Below are 21985 nucleotides of genomic sequence, written 5' to 3'. Positions count from 1 at the left end.
ACAAGGTGAGCACAGATCATAGCGTGGGGTTTTTAGGACACTAAAAACCAATTCGGTTTTAAAATTAAAAAAAGAAAAAACTTTTTATAATAAAGAGGAAAAAAAACCACCTCTGTAAAATTAAAATAAAAGATAATTTTACAGGGTAATAAAAAGATTTAAAACACAGAGGGGTTCTTTTTAGGCTTAACTTTAAAGTTATAAAACAGGAATAAACCTTTCTTTTGGCATATCCCCCCAAGGCCCTTTATCCCCTTTTTTGGGAAGGCTTAAAGATATTATACCAACCAAATAGGTTAACAAGGTAAGCACAAACCAAACCCTTGGGTTTTTAGAACACTAAAAACCAATTAGGTTTTAAAATTAAAAAAAAAAAAACTTTATTATTAAAAAAAAGGTAAAAACACACCTCTGTAAAATTAAAATAAAAGGTAATTTTACAGGGTAAAAAGGTTTAAAATTAAGCCTCAAAATTTTTTTGTGTGTATTTTAAAATTACAAAACAAAAATAAACCTCTCTTTTGGCATAAAAAAATTTACAAGCTAAAACAAATAATTGAATGCATTTTTTTACTATTACTTACAATTTTTGTAATTTTAAATATATTATTTTAGTAAAAAAGCTGCATTACCTACTTGGTTTTTCTTTTTAAACACACATACAAAACACGCATGTCGTGGAAACTGTAGCAGACTTTATATATACACAGAGAATATGAAAAAAAAAACTAAACTAATTAACCCCTTGCAGGTAAGTAATTCTGTACCTTTGGCCAAAAAAAAAAAGGGGGGGGGGTTATATTACTACATACATAAAGGTTGTTACCCTTCCCTTTATATTTATAACAAGGTGCTTATATGTATGGTTAATTCAGAATCAGTAACACTGACCAGATTACAAAATTCCTGTAACATTTTAAAACACTAACGTCTAGCGGTGGGACCATTTTCATATAAATACCACAAATTATGATACTCTAGAAATTTTCCCTTTTAAACAGTCTATTATTATCTAAATATACAGAGAGAGAGAGATTGTGAGTGAGTGAGAGAGAGAGCAAGCATGCGCTTGCATGTGTGTACACACAAAAATATGTAGATAAGAATCAAAAATACAAAACTTGATGATAGTACATAACATTAGTTTGTTTCCTCCATACTTACTGATGGTTGCTGTAGTATGTAAATCCTACAAAAGGCAGCTGGTTGCCAACAAATGCTTTTGGTATAGGGAATGTTTCTTCCTCTCCCTTGTCTTCTTCCAAATCATCAAAGTTACTAGTGTCAATATCACTACTTAAATCAGGAACAACTGGTGCTACAGCTACAATAAAATAAAATTATTATTCCACTCAAACGATAACCAGCTGAATGACAAATGTAAATGTTATTATCAATATTAGAATTTTCCCTTCTGTTACAGTCTTACAGTCCATAATTTTTGTGTTATTTTAAATAGTCATGCCTTGACATTTAGGGATCTGTGTATGTCAGTAGGTGGACGGATGCGACAGTAATCATCTGAACAAATTTAGGTCCTGATCCCATAGTGTATGGGGCAATGCAGATTCAGTAGGGTACAGCAGTTCACTTTTGTGCTATGTAATACATAGGATCAGGGCCTCAACTTAGATCTGTCAAATTAACCATGCACATCATGAAAAGTCAATAGAGGAGTTCAGAAACAAAAACTGAAGTGAAGACCAGTGAAGAATCAGTAAGTTCTTTAGTGCCAGAGTCTCGTGTGTTCTGGCTCCTTTGTGTCACTCTGGCCGTAAAAGAGAGGCAGAAAAAAGCCAGATTTGACCAGCTGAGAACTTTGTTGGTGTTGATGAGTTCTCAGTTGGAGCAGAGCAAGCATATTTGGTTCCTGCACTACCCATCTTTCCCTACTCAGCCATGGATCAGAGGGCATGTCAGGGACATACAGAGACAGAAGGGGGCTTGATCAGAGCACCTCCTACCCAACCCCCAACTGACAAAGTCTGTTTGGAGACTAAGAGCAAGGAAAGTTTAGAGCAGAGGTCTCAAACTCCTGGCCCGCGGGCCACCTGCGGCCCAAGAACTTCCCCACTGTGGCCCGTGGAGGAGAGACACAGGCAGGCAGTTGCCCGCGATGTCCGCTGTAGGAGCCGCCCCTCCGTAGCTCCCATTGGCTGGGAGAGGGACAGAGATATCATCATTAGTTGCCAGGCAGAGTCAGCCATGGAGGCAGCATCACTTTTTTCCACAATGAATATAAACAAGTCAAAATACCAAACACAATTATCTGAGGCACACCTCGCTGCAATCCTGAAAGTTTCAACTGCTCAGTCACGGAGGCCAAACATCAACAAACTGACAGAACTGAAGCGCTGCCCAGTGTCTGGCAAACACTTAAAACTCTCTGGCAAGCAAAGCATTGTATAAAGTTGTATAACAGCTTTATTATTTCTAATAAATTCAAAATAAAAAATACAATATAAATGTTTTCTTTTTTGAACATCATCTTTAGTGACATTATTGACCTGCTGGGAGGATTTGAGGACTGGCACTGGCCCTAAGGCAAATTGAGTTTGAGACCCCTGGTTTAGAGCATTCCCCACTGAATGGATCAAAATTCTGGGCAGCAGAGAATCTGGCCCTCAATTCTCCAAGAGGTTAAGGTACAAAGAAAAGCCCCATATTTTCAATAACTCTGAAGAACTGTGTTGGCTTTACAAAGGCTGGCTTTCGGCAGGCAATTTTTGCATTCAAATCTATTCATTTATCACATGCACTTACACTGTTCCCGTTCTTTCAAGAAAAAAAGTTTATTTTGGGTTCAAATCAAAATTAAGTGTTTTTAAAACTATTTCTATAACAAGGAGATACAGTTACTCTCATGCCTTATAATCACGCATCCTTTGGTCTTGCCACAAGCCCCTTTGTGGGCAACCATTTGCACCAGCAGTAAAGAATGATTACTTATCCTTTGGTGCGCATACGTGTGCAATCGGATTCTTCTGAATATCGAACTTCATTGGGGGAGGGGGAGCCTATACATATACCCCCTCATGCTCCCATATGAGGGCATAAAGAGTGAGCCAGCCACCACCCTCCCACAGTTCCCTCAACTCAAACCCTGTGATAACTGAAGGCTTCAAAAAGCAGGAATGGGAGGGGAGCTCCCACAGGTCATTGGATCCACACTGCCAAAAACATCTCAAAGAACCACAGTTACTGTAGGGTAAATAACCTTCCTTTATTTTTGAGTATGTGTCAGTATGGATTCCAGGTAAGCAAATGGCAAGCAGTATCCCTCTAGGAAGGTGGTAATGAGGAGTTCCAGCTAAATCACTTGAATAATGATTTTAGTACTGCTCTACCAGCTAAGTCCAAGCAAAAGATGTCTGACAGAAGTCCATGGGTTACTCTACATCATTGCTTTGCAGATATCTGATACTTGTCCATTTCTGATGCCGCCTGAGCTTTGGTGGAGTGAGTCTGATATATGATGGGAGAGGTATACCAGCCAACTGGTAACATGAGGAGATTCTTTGTGTATCCATTTTGAAAGTCATCTTGATGAGATGGCCTGACTTTTAGAGCGCCTGGCTATAATGAGAAATAGACAGGGCCACAGACTGAACAGTTTGATCCTCTCAACATAATAAAGCGAAGTCCTGGACACAGCTAGTACAGTAGAACCTCAGCGTTATGAACACCAGAGTTACAAATTGACACGTCAGCCATACACCTCATTTGGAACTGGAAGTACACAATCAGGCAGCAGCAGAGAAGGAAAAAAGCAAATACTGTGTTAAACCTAAACTACTAAAATAAAAAGAAAAGCAGCATTTTTCTTGTGCACAGTAAAGTTTCAAAGCTATATTAAATCAACGTTCAGTTGTAAACTTTTGAAAAAAACAACCATAATGTTTTGTTCAAAGTTACGAACATTTTAGAGTTACAAATAACCTCCATTCCCAAAGTGTTTGTAACTCTGATGTTCTACTGTACAGGCAATTTCTTTTCTCCCAGTGCCTAGTATGGTTTCAGGAAGAAGAAAGGTAGGTTGATTAACTGGTTTAGATGAAAATCTGAGACCACCTTGGGAATGAATTTCAGATGAGGTCTTGCACCATCTTGTCTCTGTGGGGTGTTGTATACGGGAGCTCAGCGTAAGTGCCAGAAGCTCTCACACTCTTCTGGCCAAAGTAATAGCCATGAGGAAGATTAACTTCAGTGCATGTCAGGAGCATTCTGAGAGGTTCCATGAGGCTTGGGAAAATTTGGTTGAGCTCCCAGGCAGGAATAAATTCTTCACACAGTTGGTAAGTATTTATTCCCATGGAGGAACTCTGATACGGTCAGATGAGAAAAGAGAACTGTGTAAGTGAACAAAAAGTAAAATTATTGCGAAGTGGATCTTAACAGAACTGAATGAAAGACCAGCCTTCTTCCAGAGCAACAGATACTCAAGGATCTCCAGTATCAAGACCTGAACTGAATCCAGACCACGTTGATGTGCCCAAGTTGAAAATGTCTTCTATTTAGAAGAGTAAGTCTTTCTGGCTGACATTTTCCTGTTTTGTATCAAGATTTTCTGGACGCAGTGACTTTGGGTCTGGATAGAGTAGCTGTCGCAGCCAGACCTAATGGTCAGAGCCAGAGTCCATAGTCATGAGACAGGAGTCAAAAGTCAGGATACAGGGATCAGAAGCAAGAGACAAACTTGAGATCAGAACCATGAGTCAGGAACCAGAGTCATGCCGGCTCAGGATACTAGGAGGTTAGAGGCTGGAGAAAAAACTGGAGATCAGGAACCACAAATCAGATGCCATGAGTCAAGCCAGGTCAGGATGCTGAAAAAAAAAAAAAATCAAGCCAGGGGAGCAGGAAGCAGAAGGCACACTGTCTGGGACAGGGTGAAGCCCAGTTGTTGAAACAGCTTCCTGGTCCTGCTGTTGGCTTAAGTACGGCCAACAGCTCTGGGACTCTGCCAATAGGACCCCAGGGGCAGAGCCTCAAACTGGAGCTGGGTTTCATGGATCCTAGGTAAGCAGTTGTCAGTAGGCTATCAGGTGGAGGTTTGGAGCGTGGCCACTCCCATTAACAGACCCAAGTTTGAGACAGCGGGTCATGACAGTAGCTGTCAATAGTGTTGGAAGATCAGGTGCAGGCAGTCCAGAAACTAAATGTATATCTGTAACAGTTCTGTCATCCAAAACTGCCTCTGCCAGTATGGAGCTTACATTAATAGATTCTAGGTACAGAAATTTTCACTCCCCTACCACAGCCAGCCAGATGGGGATTTGAACCCAAGGCCTCTAGCATTGGGAGCAGAATCCACGTTCCTACCCCATCAGGCCATCTAGGAGAACATTAGTGCTTTTTCTCCTCAGATTTTGGAACTCACCCTGAATATCAGAAAAATCAGTGGAAAGGCATATAGGAGGCCTTGGGACTACTGAAGAAGGAGGCATCTAGTATCAAGCCCAGACTCAGGCATGGTCTGGAATAGTTCTAATCATTGGTGGGAAATAGGTACTGTAACAAAGGAATATCAGACCTCTGATGGACATCTGCAGTGACCACTCAAGAGAAATTACAGATGGTCTACTCAGAAAATCTACCAAGTTAACTCCTGGGAAGTGAAAAGCCATGGGGGTAAACTTTTGTAGGTGGCACCATTGCTTGGGTTTCATATCTTCCAGACAGAGGAGAGAGAGGCTTGTGCCTCCTGGCTTGTTTATCCAGAGCATGGCAGAGGTGTCATCTGCCAGGACGTGCACTGTGGAATTTTGAAAAACAGATAAAACTGTCATGGATGCTACCCTGATGTCTCTGAGCTCCAGAACATTGATGTGGAGCTCCTTGTTTTCTGGAGTCTAGGTCCTTTGCATTTGTAAGTGACCCAGGTTGGCTCCCCACCCTGTCCCTGACGCATCCATGATTAAAGTCCTTGTCAGAGAGGTGGCAGAAGAGCAGTACCCTTCCACACGTTTGTGGGTTCCTTCCACCATCTCAGTTCAGTAACAATGTAAGGTGGACTCATGACCTTCTTGCTCATTTGGTGTTCTGCAGGGAAACCAAGCAATATGAGCCAAAGTAGGAGCAGTCACAGATGAAATCTGGCAAGTGGCATCACATATGTGCACACTAACATATGGCCTAGCAGTCCCAGACACATGTGGTCATGTTTGAGTCTTTCTTGAGCCCTAGTGATTGCACTGACAGAAGGTAGGCTATCTTCGGGAAGGTACGCCTTCATCGACCTGGAGTCAACAAAGGCTCCTATGAACTCTATCATCTACAGTGGCAAGAGAAATGATTTTTTGTAGTTCACCAGAATGCTCAATTGAGATAACAGGGAGATGGCATAATTCCAAGCTTGCCGCCATCTCCTGCTAGGATCTTCCCTTGATCAGTCAATCCTCCAGGTAAAGGTAACAGTGAATGCCCCTTCTTCTGAGACATGTCACTATTACTGATAGGCACTTTGTGAAGACTTTCAGAGTTGTGGAGAGTCCAAATGGCAGTACCTTGTGCTGGTTATGACTGGGCCAGATGGAGGCTACATGGAAATATACATCTTGCAAGTCAAGAGTTGCACACAATTCTTGAGCATGACGTGATGGAATTAGAAAGTGTTACCATCCTGATTCTGAGGCAGCATTTGTATTTGTTCAGTCTCCTCAGGTCTAGGATAGAACAAAACAACAAAAAAACCCTGTCTTCAGGATAAGAAAATATCAGGAGGAGAAGTCTCTTCCCTGAACTCTTGCACTATGACTTCTACAGCTCCTACACACAACACTTAAACAGGCTGTCATGATAAGAAGTCCCTGAAAAGGAACAGGGAAACAGGGTGGATAGGAGGCATGCATTGGAAATGCTCCCGCAGGCAGGTGTGGGGGGGAGGTGGGGAGGCAACCCTCCAAAGTTTGGGGACTGTTGTCTGGATGGCCTCCACTTCAGTAAAAGAGGGACCAATCTCCCTGTGGACAGGCTGGCTAGAGTAGTCTGCAGGGGGTTAAACGAATAGCAAAGAAGAGGGTAAAAAGAGGGAAGATACGAGCACTCAGTTAGCACAAAATCAATATGTTGAGAACAAATTTAGTCAAGAGCCCAAAGGACATGAAGAGAAGAAATTTCTGAATTGCCTACACACTAACACTAGGAGCCTGGGTGGCAAACAAGAGGAATTGTTCATGAGCATAAATTTGATCTAGTTGGTATTACTTAAATCTGGTGTGACGATTCACGATTGGATGTTAAAATCAACGGTTATAATCTATTTAGGAAGTACAGAGTGGGCAAAGGGGGTGTGTGGAGTGGCTCTCTACATCAAAAATGGGATTACTTGTTTCCAAGTCACTAACAACTTGGAAGAAAATGATCTCCAATGCTTATGGATCAATGTCCTAACAGATAAAGCGTAAGATGAGCTATTAGTTGGTGTCTGCTGCAGACCACCAAATCACACTAGGGAACAGGATATGACCACTTCCTTGCGCACCTGTCTATACGGGGAAAAAAAACCTGCGCGATCACGTGGGTCCTTCAATTTGAGTGACGTGTGCCAATACTAAAACACTCTTGGAATTTCTAAATGTTATAGATTACAATTTCCTAACTCAAAAAGTTTTGCACGCAACACGGGGAAACTATGTTAGACCTTGTTCTAACAAAGAGGAACTGACCACAGAACTAAGAGATAATGGTAGCTTAGATACAAGCCAGAGATGGTAAGGCTCAAAACCGCTCCACCCTTTATGCCCTCACACCAGAGCATGAAGAGGCTCAGGGTGCATGCACAGTTCCAATGGACATTGCTATTCAAAAGAATCCAATCTTGGGCACATGAGGTATATGCACACCTACAATGGGATCCACACTGACATATACTCAAAGAACACTGAACTACAACAGTACCAGCCATTACCCTCTCCCGTAAAAATCTACCTCCTTGGGCTTGATGAGCATGACCTCATACCACCCACTCTGAAAAAGTGTGACTGCACAGTTCTTACCTTATACAAAAAGTTTTATCCTTGTGAGTTCAGTTTATGAAAAAAATTAAATAATCTTTATAAAAATAAAGATGAAGAGATTCAACCCTGAATCAAACTATAAAAATAAATAAGCCACAGCACTACCCTCCCAGGCATAAACCTGAACAAACAGGCTTTACACTGTGTTCTAAAGGTTAAACTGATGTGATTTTGTCAGACCCGTGGGAGAAAGAATGCAAGAGTTGAATGACCCTATACTGAAAACTTTGCCTCCAGCTCCCAGGCTTTCAAAGTGAGACATGATTAGCAAGAAGTTACCAGTTGAGCGCCACTGTGTGATGACCCAGAGGAGAATTATTCAGATAACTCAGACAAACATTGTGCTTAAAAAAATATAGTTCCTGAAGCACAGTGATAATATGCTTTCTATGGCTCAAACCAATAAGCAAGCAGACAGATGCATTCTGTACCACAAACTTCTAAGACACTTTAATCCCATGTCAAAACTTTCTATTGTCACTTACCTTCCAGAAGCTTATGATATCATTATGAATTAAGAAATAATAAATACAGAAGACAATATTGCTAAGAAACTGATCTGGTCTAAGCATTTGCTAAAAGAAAAAAAAATAGACTGAAGAAAATCTTGAACTATGTGGGAAATCTAAACAGACTTGCCTCTTAGCAAAGTATTGAGCAAAATGTTAATTACATTAATTCAGTATTTAAAGAGAAAAAAGCCTTCCATTAGAACAGACAGGTGACAGCCCTTTTGCTGATACACCATGTAAATAAGAGAATATTACTGCTTCAGTACAAAGAACTACTTACTGTCTCTAAGAGTTTCCCAAGCCCACTGATCATTTTTGAAGAAGAGGTGTCGTTTGATTTCTTCTACACCATTTCGTCCTAACCTCACTTCCCTGTAAACAAATGTTTAAAAACAAACAAAAACAAAAAAACACCATGTAAGATTTTTCCTTTCCTTTAACGAGGTCAAATATCCTAGAGTTTAGAGGTGAGAGTCTACATCTGCCAACTAAGGGCAGTATAAAAGCTCTAGTTTCTCTGAATTTGTAACACAGAATGCCCTATACCAGCACAAGTAGGTTCATGGCGTTTCTTCCCTTCATCCCATAATGCAATCTGGTCTTAGGTCTTGTCTACCACAGGAAAGTTTTACTAGTTATACTGATATAGTCGTATCTGTAGAACATCGCTCTCTTTCCCCACCCACCCCCATATATATGGGCTCTCATTCAGGTATAGCTATCGCATTTTTGGTTTAGCTTAAACCAAATATGCCAGAGTTATAAGTGACATAAGCTAAACATACTAACCAACGAACTCCACTCTTATTCTACAATTAGAGTACCTAAAAGGAGATGTTATACTGATACAATTATATTCATTTAAATTCACACCTTTGGGCATACAAAATAAATTTTTAAATTTAGACAAGGCCTTATGCTATCAAATTTGCAGCTAAAGAAGTGTCCCTTTAATTTAAGAAACTGGGCCCAATTATTCTCTCACTTCCATTGTTTCAGAGTAACAGCCGTGTTAGTCTGTATTCGCAAAAAGAAAAGGAGTACTTGTGGCACCTTAGAGACTAACCAATTTATTTGAGCATGAGCTTTCGTGAGCTACAGCTCACTTCATCGGATGCATACCGTGGAAACTGCAGCAGACTTTATATACACAGAGAGATCATAAAACAATACCTCCTCCCACCCCACTGTCCTGCTAGTAATAGCTTATCTAAAGTGACCATCAAGTTGGGCCATTTCCAGCACAAATCCAGGTTTTCTCACCCTCCACCCCCCTACACACAAACTCACTCTCCTGCTGGTAATAGCCCATCCAAAGTGACCACTCTCCCTACAAATGTGCATGATAATCACGGTGGGCCATTTCCAGCACAAATCCAGGTTTTCTTACCCCCCCACCCCCATACACACACAAACTCACTCTCCTGCTGGCAATAGCTCATCCAAACTGACCACTCTCCAAGTTTAAATCCAAGTTTAACCAGAACGTCTGGGGGGTGGGGGGGGGGGGGGTAGGAAAAAACAAGGGGAAATAGGCTACCTTGCATAATGACTTAGCCACTCCCAGTCTCTATTTAAGCCTAAATTAATAGTATCCAATTTGCAAATGAATTCCAATTCAGCAGTTTTTCGATGGAGTCTGGATTTGAAGTTTTTTTGTTTTAAGATAGCGACCTTCAACTTCAAATCCAGACTCCAGCGAGAAACTGCTGAATTGGAATTCATTTGCAAATTGGATACTATTAATTTAGGCTTAAATAGAGACTGGTAGTGGCTAAGTCATTATGCAAGGTAGCCTATTTCCCCATGTTTTTTCCTACCCCCCACCCCACCCCCCGGACATTCTGGTTAAACTTGGAGAGTGGTCAGTTTGGATGAGCTATTGCCAGCAGGAGAGTGAGTTTGTGTGTGTATGGGGGTGGGAGGGTGAGAAAACCTGGATTTGTGCTGGAAATGGCCCACCTTGATTATCATGCACATTTGTAGGGAGAGTGGTCACTTTGGATGAGCTATTACCAGCAGGAGAGTGAGTTTGTGTGTGTGTTTTCTGGAGGGGGGTGAGGGGGTGAGAGAACCTGGATTTGTGCAGGAAATGGCCCACCTTGATTATCATGCACATTGTGTAGAGAGTTGTCACTTTGGATGGGCTATTACCAGCAGGAGAGTGAGTTTGTGTGTGGGGGGGTGGAGGGTGAGAAAACCTGGATTTGTGCTGGAAATGGCCCAACTTGATGATCACTTTAGATAAGCTATTACTAGCAGGACAGTGGGGTGGGAGGAGGTATTGTTTTATGATCTCTCTGTGTATATAAAGTCTGCTGCAGTTTCCACGGTATGCATCCGATGAAGTGAGCTGTAGCTCACGAAAGCTCATGCTCAAATAAATTGGTTAGTCTCTAAGGTGCCACAAGTACTCCTTTTCTTTTTGTGACTTCCATTGTTGTAAATCAGTAACTCCATAAAAGTCAGTTTCATTTGCTGTAGGTGAGAGGAAAATCAGGATCATTATCTCTTGTCCAAGTTCTTTACGATATAAACAGTATTCACTGACAGCATTCACACACTTTCAGAAAGAGCAGAACCAACCAATCAATAACACTGCTCCATATGACTCAGTCAACTTTCCTATGCAGCATTTCCATGTGCAGACCACTGCTACTTGGCTACAATGCAAAAGAAAATGAAAAAGACAGGTAAAAAAGAAAACAATAAAAAGAGGGGAGAGGGAAAAGGATTGAGAAGGCAAGACAAGGAAAAAAACGACAGACCGAGAAAGATGAAATGAGAGGAAGAGAAACAGACAATATTAGGGCAGAGGTAATGGCAAGGATAAAAACTAACACTGGTACTCCACATACAATGTTCACTTTAAAATTGAAATAAATTATTACAATTAGATTTTTTGTAGTCCACCAGACTACCATAAAATAAAATGTTAACCTTATAATAATCTAAAAATTTTTAAATACAATTTTTTCTTACTTCAGAACTTAAGATTCTCTCTTCTCTTGCCGTATACTTACCTAGATATTTGTTTACACTGTTGGAGCCTGGATAACATTTAACCCCATGCTCTCAAAATCCCACACTGAATTTGAAATGTCCAGAATTAACTGTCCTATTGTCTTTTTATGGAATTTAAAAGATTGATTTCCCAACTATGTTTTCAATTAGTTCCCAGGTAAGCATGTAATTCTGTTTTTAAGCGTTATTAATTTACTCTAAAATCAAGCAACTTCCATTTAGCAATGTAGCAAGTGCTATGTCAAATTAACAATTTAAAAGTTTCCATGATGAAAAACACTTCTCATGTGTACAAACTGTGAATTAAATGCGAATTTAAGATAGGAATGCCAAATTGACATTTCAAGTCTATTTTTATTTGCAAGCCCTATTGATGAGAGTGGAATAACATTTGAGATGCTAGCAACTGAACCAACAAAATTCTCTGGTTCCATTGCCCTTATCACCTGGGGAATCAGAATATCACACACACACAGTCTTTACTTTTTAAGGGAATGTGAGTTGGTTTTTGTAACTTAAAAGAAAAGCCTATCGAAGCTTATAGTGAAGAATAAGATTAGATGAGACTAAATACGCAGGCTGTCTGTTTTAAAATCTTTTTTTTCTGTAATGTTTTGTTCCAACTAGTAAATAAAAATAGTCTTTTTTAAGGCTTTAGTCAATATGACTATTCACAGGTTCCCAAACGGAGGAAATGCAGATGCCTGAAACCTAGTCAGGCCTATGGGGTGATATGCAGCTGAAATACACACAGTAGTGTACAGGTATCCTAGTCAAATAAGGGGAGAAATTGTGAGATTCCAGCCCAAGAAAGGTAAAGAGACGTGGAGGGCAGGAGAAGGGGAGAAGAAAAAAGAAAAAAATGAAAATAAGTAAACCTGATGGAGGTGCACTCAGAGAGACAAGAAAAAGGATAGAAGGTATAGCTGGCCTCACATCTGTGAGGGTGTCTATATGGTAGAAGAAATATATTACATAAAAGGTCAGAACAATGGATGTTTCTGATACTGTTCAACAGTTTAGAATACCACTAGAAAATCATGTATACACAAAATGCTTTTTTTGTTTTGGTCACAAGAGGAGAAAATGTTATTAACAAAAACTTATTTAAAATTCTGAATAAAACTTTGAGCTATTTTACCTGTCAGTTAAGAAGGCACATATAAGGTTTTTTGCATCTTTAGAGATATCATTATCATCAGGGAAGGTAAGAGAGTTCTTATGGTTCATAATCTTACTATATGTTCCAACCAAGGAATCCGCATAAAAAGGTGTATCACCTGAAGAAACAGCAGTACAAAAATTAAATATCTTCATATAATATAAATATCAAAAGTAGTGGAAGTTTTAATTTAGAACATTTTATTTCTTTATCATACACTGTGCCTTTGAAGGCTCTCAGTGCCCATACACAATTAGAAGTGCATACATTCTTCTTTAATAAAAATATCTACTAATAGTCCCCATATTTGAGTTCTATAGCACACCACTTACTTAAAAACTTGATGTTTGACATACAACGTGCAAGTTTCTACTTTTTGTGCACATTCATTTTAGACCTTAATAGGTATAAAATAAGTATTTCCAGGCTCTATAGTAAAACAAATGCCTAAGGAACCTTAAACATTTGATTATAACATCATTTAAACCAAGGTTACTGTCAGATAACAACATTTAAAACATCTAAGGTTTTCAGACAATGCCTCAAAAGGAAACACAATGAAGATCCCATTATTATCCGTCTTTCGTGTTACTCAAATTACAAGAAACAAATTTGTCACAAGATGTCTTGATATATGCTGGTATGCAGCTGAACTTCATTGAACGGCTTGACTTTTTAATTTTTCTAATTCAACTTTGACATTCCTGCAGTTATCTGGATTATTGTTGAACACGAGCCAGAGTTCGCCTTGCTTCCATTTTTACAAAATGGAAATCAAGAAAAACATAACATTTTGAATAGCTCTTGGAGAAAATTTTAAAAATGCCATTAATGAGAAGTGTATGTAAAAGTGTGGGGAGAGGGACCTAAAAAAGGTAGACAAGTGTGGGGAGTCTTGGCTGGAAAAAAACAGTTACTAACTTTTTGTAACTGTTGTTCTTTGAGATGTGTTGCTCATGTTCATTCTATGCTAGGTGTTTACATCGCACATGCACAGTTGCTGGAGATTTTTTTCCCTTACTGGTATCCGTGGGACCAGCCGTAGGGTCTCTGCAATCTCTGCAAACATGCTGGGGCTCTGTAATCTCTCAGTTCCTTCTTGCCAGTAACTCCGATAGAGGAATAGGAGGGCAGGTCATGGAATGGACACAAGAAACACATCCTGAGAACAACAGTTACAAAAGGTTAACAACCATTTTTTCTTCGAGTGCTTGCTCATGTCCATTCCATGCTAGATGACTCACAAGCAATACCCCCGAGCTCAGAGTTCATGGACATGCTGATTGCAACACTGCTTTCCTGAAACTGGCATCGTCACGGGCCTGTTTCATGAAAGCGTAGTGGGATGTGAAGGTATGAACAGACTACCATGTTGCGGCTCTGCAGATGTCCTGGATTGGTATCTGTGTGAGGAACACTGCTGACAAAGCCTGGGCTCTCATGGAATGAGCGATCATGATGGCCAGAGGCGGAACCTTTGCCTGCTCATAGTAAGCTCAGATGCAGGCAGTTATCCAGGATTAGAGTCTTTGGGATGACACCGGTAGTCCTTTCATCCTTTTCACTACTGCTACAAAAAGTAGTGTAGACTTACAAAAGGGCTTAGTCCTCTCAATATAGAAGACCAGGGCCAGCCTAACATCTAACATATGAAGCAGATGTTCCTCATCAGTGCTGTGGGGCTTTGGAAAGAAGACTTGCAGAAAAATGTCCTGGTTGTTATGGAATTGCGACATCACCTTCGGGAGGAAAGCCGGGTGGGCCTGCACCTGAACCTTGTCCTTGAAGAACATCATATAAGGGGATTCTGAGTCAGGGCTTTGATCTCGGAAACCTTCTGGCCAAAGTGATCAACACTAGGAAGGCAACCTTCCAAGAGAGGAGCAGTAAGGAACAAGATGCCAACGGTTGGAAGCGGGAGCCCCAAGAGCTTTGATAGGACCAGGTTTAAGTCCCATCGGAAAATCAGGTCACAAACTGTATGCAGCGTCTTCCAAGTCCTTGAGGAACCTGATCATCATCTTGTGTGAGAAGACTGATCTGCCCTGTATTGAAGGTAGGAAGGTGGAGATGGCTGCCAAGTGAACATTAACAGATGATAGAGCCAGACCTCGATGTTTCAGGTAGAGCAGATACTTCATGATGGACTGCAGGGAAGACCAAGATGGAGAAAGATTCCATGTGGAGGTCCAAAAAGTGAAATGCTTCTACCTAACCATCCACCAAGACTATCTACTTGGCTTTCTCCTACCTAGCAAGACTTGCTGAACCTGATTCGAGCAGTCTTGCTCCTCAGGGTTCAGTGACGCACCAGCCAAGCCATCCGGTATAGGGAGGTAAAGTCTGGGTGAAGCAACCAGCTGTGGTCTTCCAAAATCAAGTCCAGATGGGGTGGCAGCGCTAGTGGACCTGCCACTGAGAGGTCCAGAAAGATGCTGAATCACTGCTGGATAGATCATGATATCATGAGACAACAGAGTTATCATGATAACCTTTGCCTTGTCCCTCTTGATCTTTAGGAGAACCTTGTAAACCCAGGGGATCAGGAGGAAGGCGTACAGCAGGTCATCTGCCCATGAGAGCAGGAAGGCATCGGAAAGGGAGCCCTTACTGAGCCTGTGCACAGAACAGAACCAGTGGCATTTCCTGTTCTGTCTGGTGACTAACAGGTCCACCAGGGGAGTTCCCCACTTCTGGAAGATAACACTGGTGACCTCTGAGTGAAGAGACCACTTGTGGCGAGAGGAAAAGGACCTGCTGAGATGATCTACCAATGCATTCCAGTCTCCCTGGAGGTGCGAGGCCTCAAGACAAATAGCGTGCTTCATGCAGAAGTCCCACAATCGGAAGGCCTCTTGACTCAGAGCTGAGGATCAAGATCCCCCTTGCTTGTTGATGTAAAACATCAAGGCCATGTTGTCTGTCAAGACCTTCACGACCATGCCTGAGAGCTTGGCGGGGGGGGGGGGGGGAAACGACACCTGGCAGGCCAAGCGTATCGCTCTGACTTCCCCAACTTTTACATGCAGGGAGAGTTCATCCTGGGTCCTAAGACCCTGGGTCCTGAGTCTGCCAATGTGGGTTCCCCACCCCAGGTCTGACACATCTGAAACCAAGGTTACTGTCAGATACAGGGCACCAAGAGGCACCCCTTCATCACAGAACATGGTTCTTTCCACCAAGTCAGAGAAGCGAAGATAGGCGTTGGAATTCTGAAAACCAAGTCCAAGCAGTATCTGTCCATTGAGTAGACTGACATGAGCCACGTCTATAGGGGTCTGAGACATAGCCGCAAATACTGCACCACTTAGGTACACGCTGCCATATGACCTAATAGCTTGAGGCACACCAGAGTGGTTGTAAGTGGGTGAACTGTAACCCAGGCAATTAGATCCGACATAGTTCGGAACTTGGCCTTCAATAGGTAGGCCTTGGCCTGGGTGGAGTTGAGCACTGCCCCAATACTCTCTATTCTCAACACCAAGACCAATGTTGATTTGTGCGTGTTTATTAACAGACCCAGTGCTCAAACGGTGGCCCGTACTATGCCAATGCTGTGCTGAACCAGAACCCACAAGCGGCCTTTGATCAGCCAATCATCGAGGAACGAGTAGACTTGTACACTTCAACATCTGAGATAGGCTGCAACCACCGCCATACATTTCGCAAAAACCCGTGGGGCAGCTGACAGACTGAATGGAAGAACAATGAATTGGTAGTGGCATTGGCCCAGCATAAACCTAAAGAATCTTCTGTCCATGGAACATGGAGATGTGGAAATAAGTGTCCTTTAAATTGAGGGTGACGTACCAGCTCCTGGATTCAAGGAGGGAATGATGGAGGCCAGGGAGACCATGCCAAACTTCAATTTCTTGAGATATTTTGTTGAGACAATACAGGTCCAGGATGGGCAGTAGGCCCCCTTTGGCTTTCGGGATTAGGAAAAATCAGGAGTAAAACCCCTTCCTGCTCAAGCCTCAAGGAACTTCCTCTATATTCCCTAGACATAAGAGAGCTTGTATCTCCTAGATGAGATGCTGCTTGTGAGAAGGGTCCCTGAAGAGGGACAGGATTGGAGGGGTAGGATGGAGGGGTGGATGAAAACTGCAGGATGTAACAAACTGTTGCAGTACTGGGCACCCAACAGTCCAATGTTACATAGGACCACACAGGGCAAAAGCGCGATAGGCAGTCCAAAAACAAAATGGGGGATGGATCCTGAATCGAGTCTGGTATGTCATCCTCAGGCGTGCCTTCAAAAGGCCTGCCTGGTCCCACCGGGTACCTACTTGAGCCTGACTGGGAAGCTGAGGCAGAAGGCAGGGACTGACTATGCTTTTAACCCTTCCCTTTCCTTTTCTAGGGTTCCCGCCTGTGTGCCCCGAAAACCCGTTGAGGCTGTTGAGGCCTGAAATGCTTCCTGGAGGCCTCAGGAGCAAAGCATGGCCCTTGAGTCTGTGAGGTCATGAAGCTTGGAATCCATCTGTTTGGAGAACAGAGAGGTACCCTCAAAGAGGGAGGTACCCTAAGCAGACTGCTGCACCTCATGTGAGAGGCCTGATGATTGGAGCCATGAACAGCGCCTCATGGTGATCGCTGATTCCATAGTTCTGGCCGCTGAGTCAGCAGCATCCAGAACTACCTAGCGGAAGGCCCTAGCCTCCATCTTGTCTTCCTCCAGGATGACCATGAACTCCTGCCTTGACTCCAGCAGCACAGAGTCCCTAAACTTGAGCACTGAGTCCCACAAGTTAAAATCATACCTCCCCAGCAGCGCCTGCTAGTTAGAGATGCAAAACTAAAGGTTGCCCACGGAATCACAGACTTTAAGGTCAGAAGGGACCATTATGCTCGTCTAGTCTGACCTCCTGCACAACGCAGGCCACGGAATCTCACTCACCAACTCCTGTAAAAAAACCCTAACTTATGTCTGAGCTATTGAAGTCCTCAAATCATGATTTAAAGACTGCAAGGTGCAGAGACTCCTCCAGAGAAACCTTTCACTGAACAGATCCAGCCTCTTAGCTTCTTTATTCTTTGGGGTGGGGCTCTTTGGGGTCCCACTCATTTGAGACTGACACCACCAGGGGGAGGGAGGAAATGTGAGTACATGTATTCAAACCCACTAGCCAGTACACAGTACTTGGTCTCTGCCCTTTTAGAGGCAGGGGGCTGAGACTAAGGGGTCTGCCATAGCACCCTTACCAGCCCCAACAGCACTTCATTGACTGGCAGGGCCATTCTGGAGGGATCCCCTGCAGCCAGGATATAAATCAGGCTATGCGTGGACTCCTTTAGCTCCTCAGCGTCCAGCCCCAAGTTTGTGACGACCTGTTTTAGGGGCTCTTGATGGGCCCTGTAGTCATCTGGCAGAAACCGGTAACTAGGACCTACAACTGCCTCATCAGGAGATGAGGAGGAAAAGGCTAGCACAGTAGGAGGGGCTGGTCCTTCCTCTTCCACCTGCACCACCTCCATATGGGCTACTTCAGTGACCTCAGTGCTGAGGTCACTGAAGTACCGGAGTTGGGGTCCGGTGCCGGTCAGGATGAAACAGTGGCTCATCTCTTGGACACCACCAAGTACGACTACAGGTTCCAATATTGCCAGTGCACTGGCCAATGGCCCCGTGGCCAAGCACCAGCTGCGGTGCCTGTACCGAAGTCCAGTACATAAGTCGGGTACCGGTACTTTTTCGGCAGGGTGAAGGATTCCCCCTCGGATTCCAAAGAGGACTCTTCCCTTGGAGACCAGGTGGTGCCGGGAAATCGGTAACCGGCACCGGGGTGGGGACCGCTGTGGCAGGGCCATGGAGGACTTTCCTCTGGGAGGTGCCACGGTGGTTGCTATCGCACCACCCCCTGAACTCTCTATCCCTGGTAGCCCTGGCTGGCAAGTGGCTTTGGGGGGTGGGCGGTACAGGGAGAAACATCAAATCCTTTGCAGCCAGGAATGCCTCCAGAGTCAAGGGGGTTCACAGGCACGAGGTGCCATGACCAATCTCAGGAGTTGGAGATGGGTCCCAGACTGGGCTCGGTGCCCTAGGCAGAGTCACCAGAGCCAACCATGGCTCTGGGGAAGACGTGTGGCCTGGCACGGGTCTCACTGCATCAGCTGCTCCCTGCTTGGCCCTCTTTGGCACCAGAGAGTGCCCTCTCTCAGCAAGCTGTTTCTTATGCTTCTTCCTCAACACCAGCAATGGAGAATGGTGCCAGGAAGAGCACAGTGCCAGTGGAGCACTTCACCTGGAGGCTGAAGTGCTTGGCCCCGATTTGGAGCGGCACAACTCCGAGGACAGTCTGAGGGCTGCCTCCATGAGCAAAGCCTTCAGACCAAATATCCCTGTCTTTCTGAATGCAGTCTGAAGCCCCTGCAGATCTCCTTAATGTGAGCTTCCCCAAGGCACTTTAGACATCTCAAATGCAGATTACTCATTGACATGGGCTTGCCGCAGGAGGTACATGACTTGAAGCCTGAGGACCAGGCCATGTCCAGTCCCTGGGCCAACGTCGCTTGACAACTGGGACTGCTATTTACACTACATACACTAATATTAACTGATAACTAAAAACACTAACTGCAAAAACTATGTGGAACAGACTACAGAGTCCAAACCACTGGGAAAGCCTTGCAAGAGCAAGGAGGTAATTCCAAGCAGCCATCCTGCGTGTAAGAAGGAACTGAGAGGGTGCAGATCCGGCAGAGCCCCTTATACCAGCACGTGTATGTTGCTACAGGGGGCACTAGGGCTGGTCCTACAGATACCACTAAGGGGAAAAAATCTCCAGCAACTGTGCATGCGGCACACGCACACCTAGCGTGGAACGGACATGAGCAAGCACTCAAAGAACAATGGGAGCTTTATTTGGGCATCATGCAGCTTCAGCTCCAGGAGGTCTCTGCTCCTCAGCAGCATGGCCCCAACCCACTCCCCAGCAGTGCCTCTGGATACCTGCAGTGCTGAACAAATTTGCACAGTAGTTCCCCCTGGTGGGAGGAGGCTCCAATTTGAAGAACCAGGCAAATCACCTTAGTTCTATATAGCCAGGCTTTTATCCACCAGACGCAACCAACCACCCCTGCCTCCCAACTTCCCTGCATAGAGATGAGGGAATTTTCCATCTGCCTCCTGCCTCGCAGCCTTGCAAGGGTTAGGCTGCCGGGTCTGAAGGGCAGGGAGTACAGTGGGAGATCCTGCTCTACAGCAAAATTCCTGCATGACAGTCTTTTGGTCTCAGGGCTCCCTGTGGCTGCAGGTTTTGCAGCCACTCTGAACCAGCCATGTATGCAACCATCTTTTTAGATAAGAGGGTCTCTAGTGGACTGATATGGAACTTCACAAGTTTACCTTAGTAGCTTAACCTACGAGGCCCAATACAAGCAGGAGGTTAGTCTTAACACAAAGCCAGTCAACTATGCACCAGATTAGAGTACGACACCTATCTGCATAGCCACAGCGCACAACACACCACTAAACAGAACTACTATGCTTGCATGGTGAGTGAATGTTATTCATCTTTATGGCTGAAAGCAGCCAGGAGAGTACAGTTTGCTTCTAGGATGTTTTCTGACACCCTGCTGTGCATGTTGCAACTGTGCACTGAAACAAAATTTTGTTGTTGTTCAGGTACCACGGACAACAAGCTCACATACCAGAGTTTATTAACTGCTCTAAAGAATTTTCAAATATGGTCAATTCTTGCTGTTGGAACCTTGATTATGGAATTCCTTCTTTCTCTCAGTCCACCAGTGACTGTTAGTTGACCCTGCCATGACTTAAAGTTAATTTAATTGCTCAATTATTTGCTTGATTAAGTAGTAGTTTTGATGGGTGGCTACTGCTGCAATCTATTACAGGCAAAATGACGGATATATAATTATAGGTACATATATATGCTCAGATGTTGAGTTGGGTGCATCATTAACCACAATAATGTAAGTCCTATTAATATCGGCATCCCATTTAGTGAAAAAGACATTTTGTGCCGATTCATTTTATCCAAATCAAAACAGGATTGTTAGGGTGCTTAATGTTCAATCAGACTCCAGGGGAGAAGTCTTAAATGTTTCTAGAGTGTCCACCACTGAAGTGCTGACAATATTTTAACAAGGAGCTCTCAATTTTTTTCCTTAGCCTGTGATGTATATGCTTGCAAAGAGAAAGTGAATTTATTAATTTGTTTGCCCATTTTAAAAAAAATGGTCTCATAACCATAACCAAAAACAGAGTCAGCAACACTGGGCCAACTTCTATTCAGTGCCATATGCTGAATTTTTATATTCTGTTTCTGAATAATATACCAATGTATTAATACAGCAAATAATTCAACTTGTTTCATCTGAAATGGGAGGCAAGGTGAATTGAGATCTTATAGGATCATTCGAACTAGGCTTCCTTGCGAAACATCTTTGAAAATACCTGATACTTGATGCACTTTGGTACTTTCCACAAGTGGAAAAAAAAGAAAGAAAAAAAAACACTTTTGATAAATTATATCTGGAAGGGATGGTTTAGCAGTATCTAGTGAGGGGAATAAAACTGCATCAGAAGCAAAGAATTCTACCAATAGTTCCTTTAACGTAATAACAAAATTAACAACACTAACCCACAAAAGCCCACTGATATAATATTGCTGATGCCTCTGTACAACACAAACATATTTTGTAAATACTACAATTACTGGCAACCAGTAAAGCAGGATAATTCTGAATTAAAGTACATGAGAAACATCATAATGTGATTTTAACATGAAGTCAAGAAGCAAGTGCAGTTAATTTTACTCATAAAACATTGATGACCTTGTTACTCACCAACAAGCATTTCATACAAAAAGACTCCAACTGACCACCAGTCACATTCTCGTCCATAGTAACCATCACCCCCTTGGGATTTTAATACTTCAGGAGAAATATAATCCGGTGTTCCAACAGCTGTATCACATCGTACCATACCTTCCTACAAAGAAAACAAAACAGTAAGGCTCAAATATTTAGAATGGGAATTGCACAACATTTTAAGGGAATATTTATCATCTAGATGAATACTCCTTTCCTAAACAATGGAAATTTCTGAAAATGTTGGTCTGAGGTGGGCATTTTATCATTCTAAAAATATCTTTTAAATGCAGCACATAACTCCAGATCTGCCGAAGATACATTTTAATACTATTAAATAACTATTAAACTGCTCTGAAAAAAATCCACAGAACCACAAAAAATTAAATATTAAAACTTGAAATCCTAAGTAGACAAACTGCATAAGGGACAAG

General features: G+C 42.8%; 1 protein-coding gene across 4 annotated transcripts in view; it reads right to left on the bottom strand.

Annotated features, from left to right (window-relative positions):
- The window catches only part of ROCK1 (Rho associated coiled-coil containing protein kinase 1), a 186064-nt gene that overhangs the window by 78142 nt on the left and 85937 nt on the right, over positions 1–21985 (bottom strand). For all 4 annotated transcript variants that reach the window (XM_073331427.2, XM_073331428.2, XM_073331429.2 and 1 more), the window contains exons 7-10: positions 21528–21672; positions 12696–12834; positions 8811–8902; positions 1165–1324 (exon numbers count right to left, since the gene is read on the bottom strand). In XM_073331427.2, the coding sequence (XP_073187528.1) occupies positions 1165–1324; positions 8811–8902; positions 12696–12834; positions 21528–21672 (536 nt within the window). The remainder of the gene's footprint in view (positions 1–1164; positions 1325–8810; positions 8903–12695; positions 12835–21527; positions 21673–21985) is intronic.

Source organism: Lepidochelys kempii, chromosome 2 (genome assembly GCF_965140285.1).
Source record: "Lepidochelys kempii isolate rLepKem1 chromosome 2, rLepKem1.hap1, whole genome shotgun sequence".
Taxonomy (NCBI): Eukaryota; Metazoa; Chordata; order Testudines; family Cheloniidae; genus Lepidochelys; species Lepidochelys kempii.
Note: the sequence above shows the minus strand (reverse complement) of the source record. Positions and strands in the feature narration are given on the sequence as shown.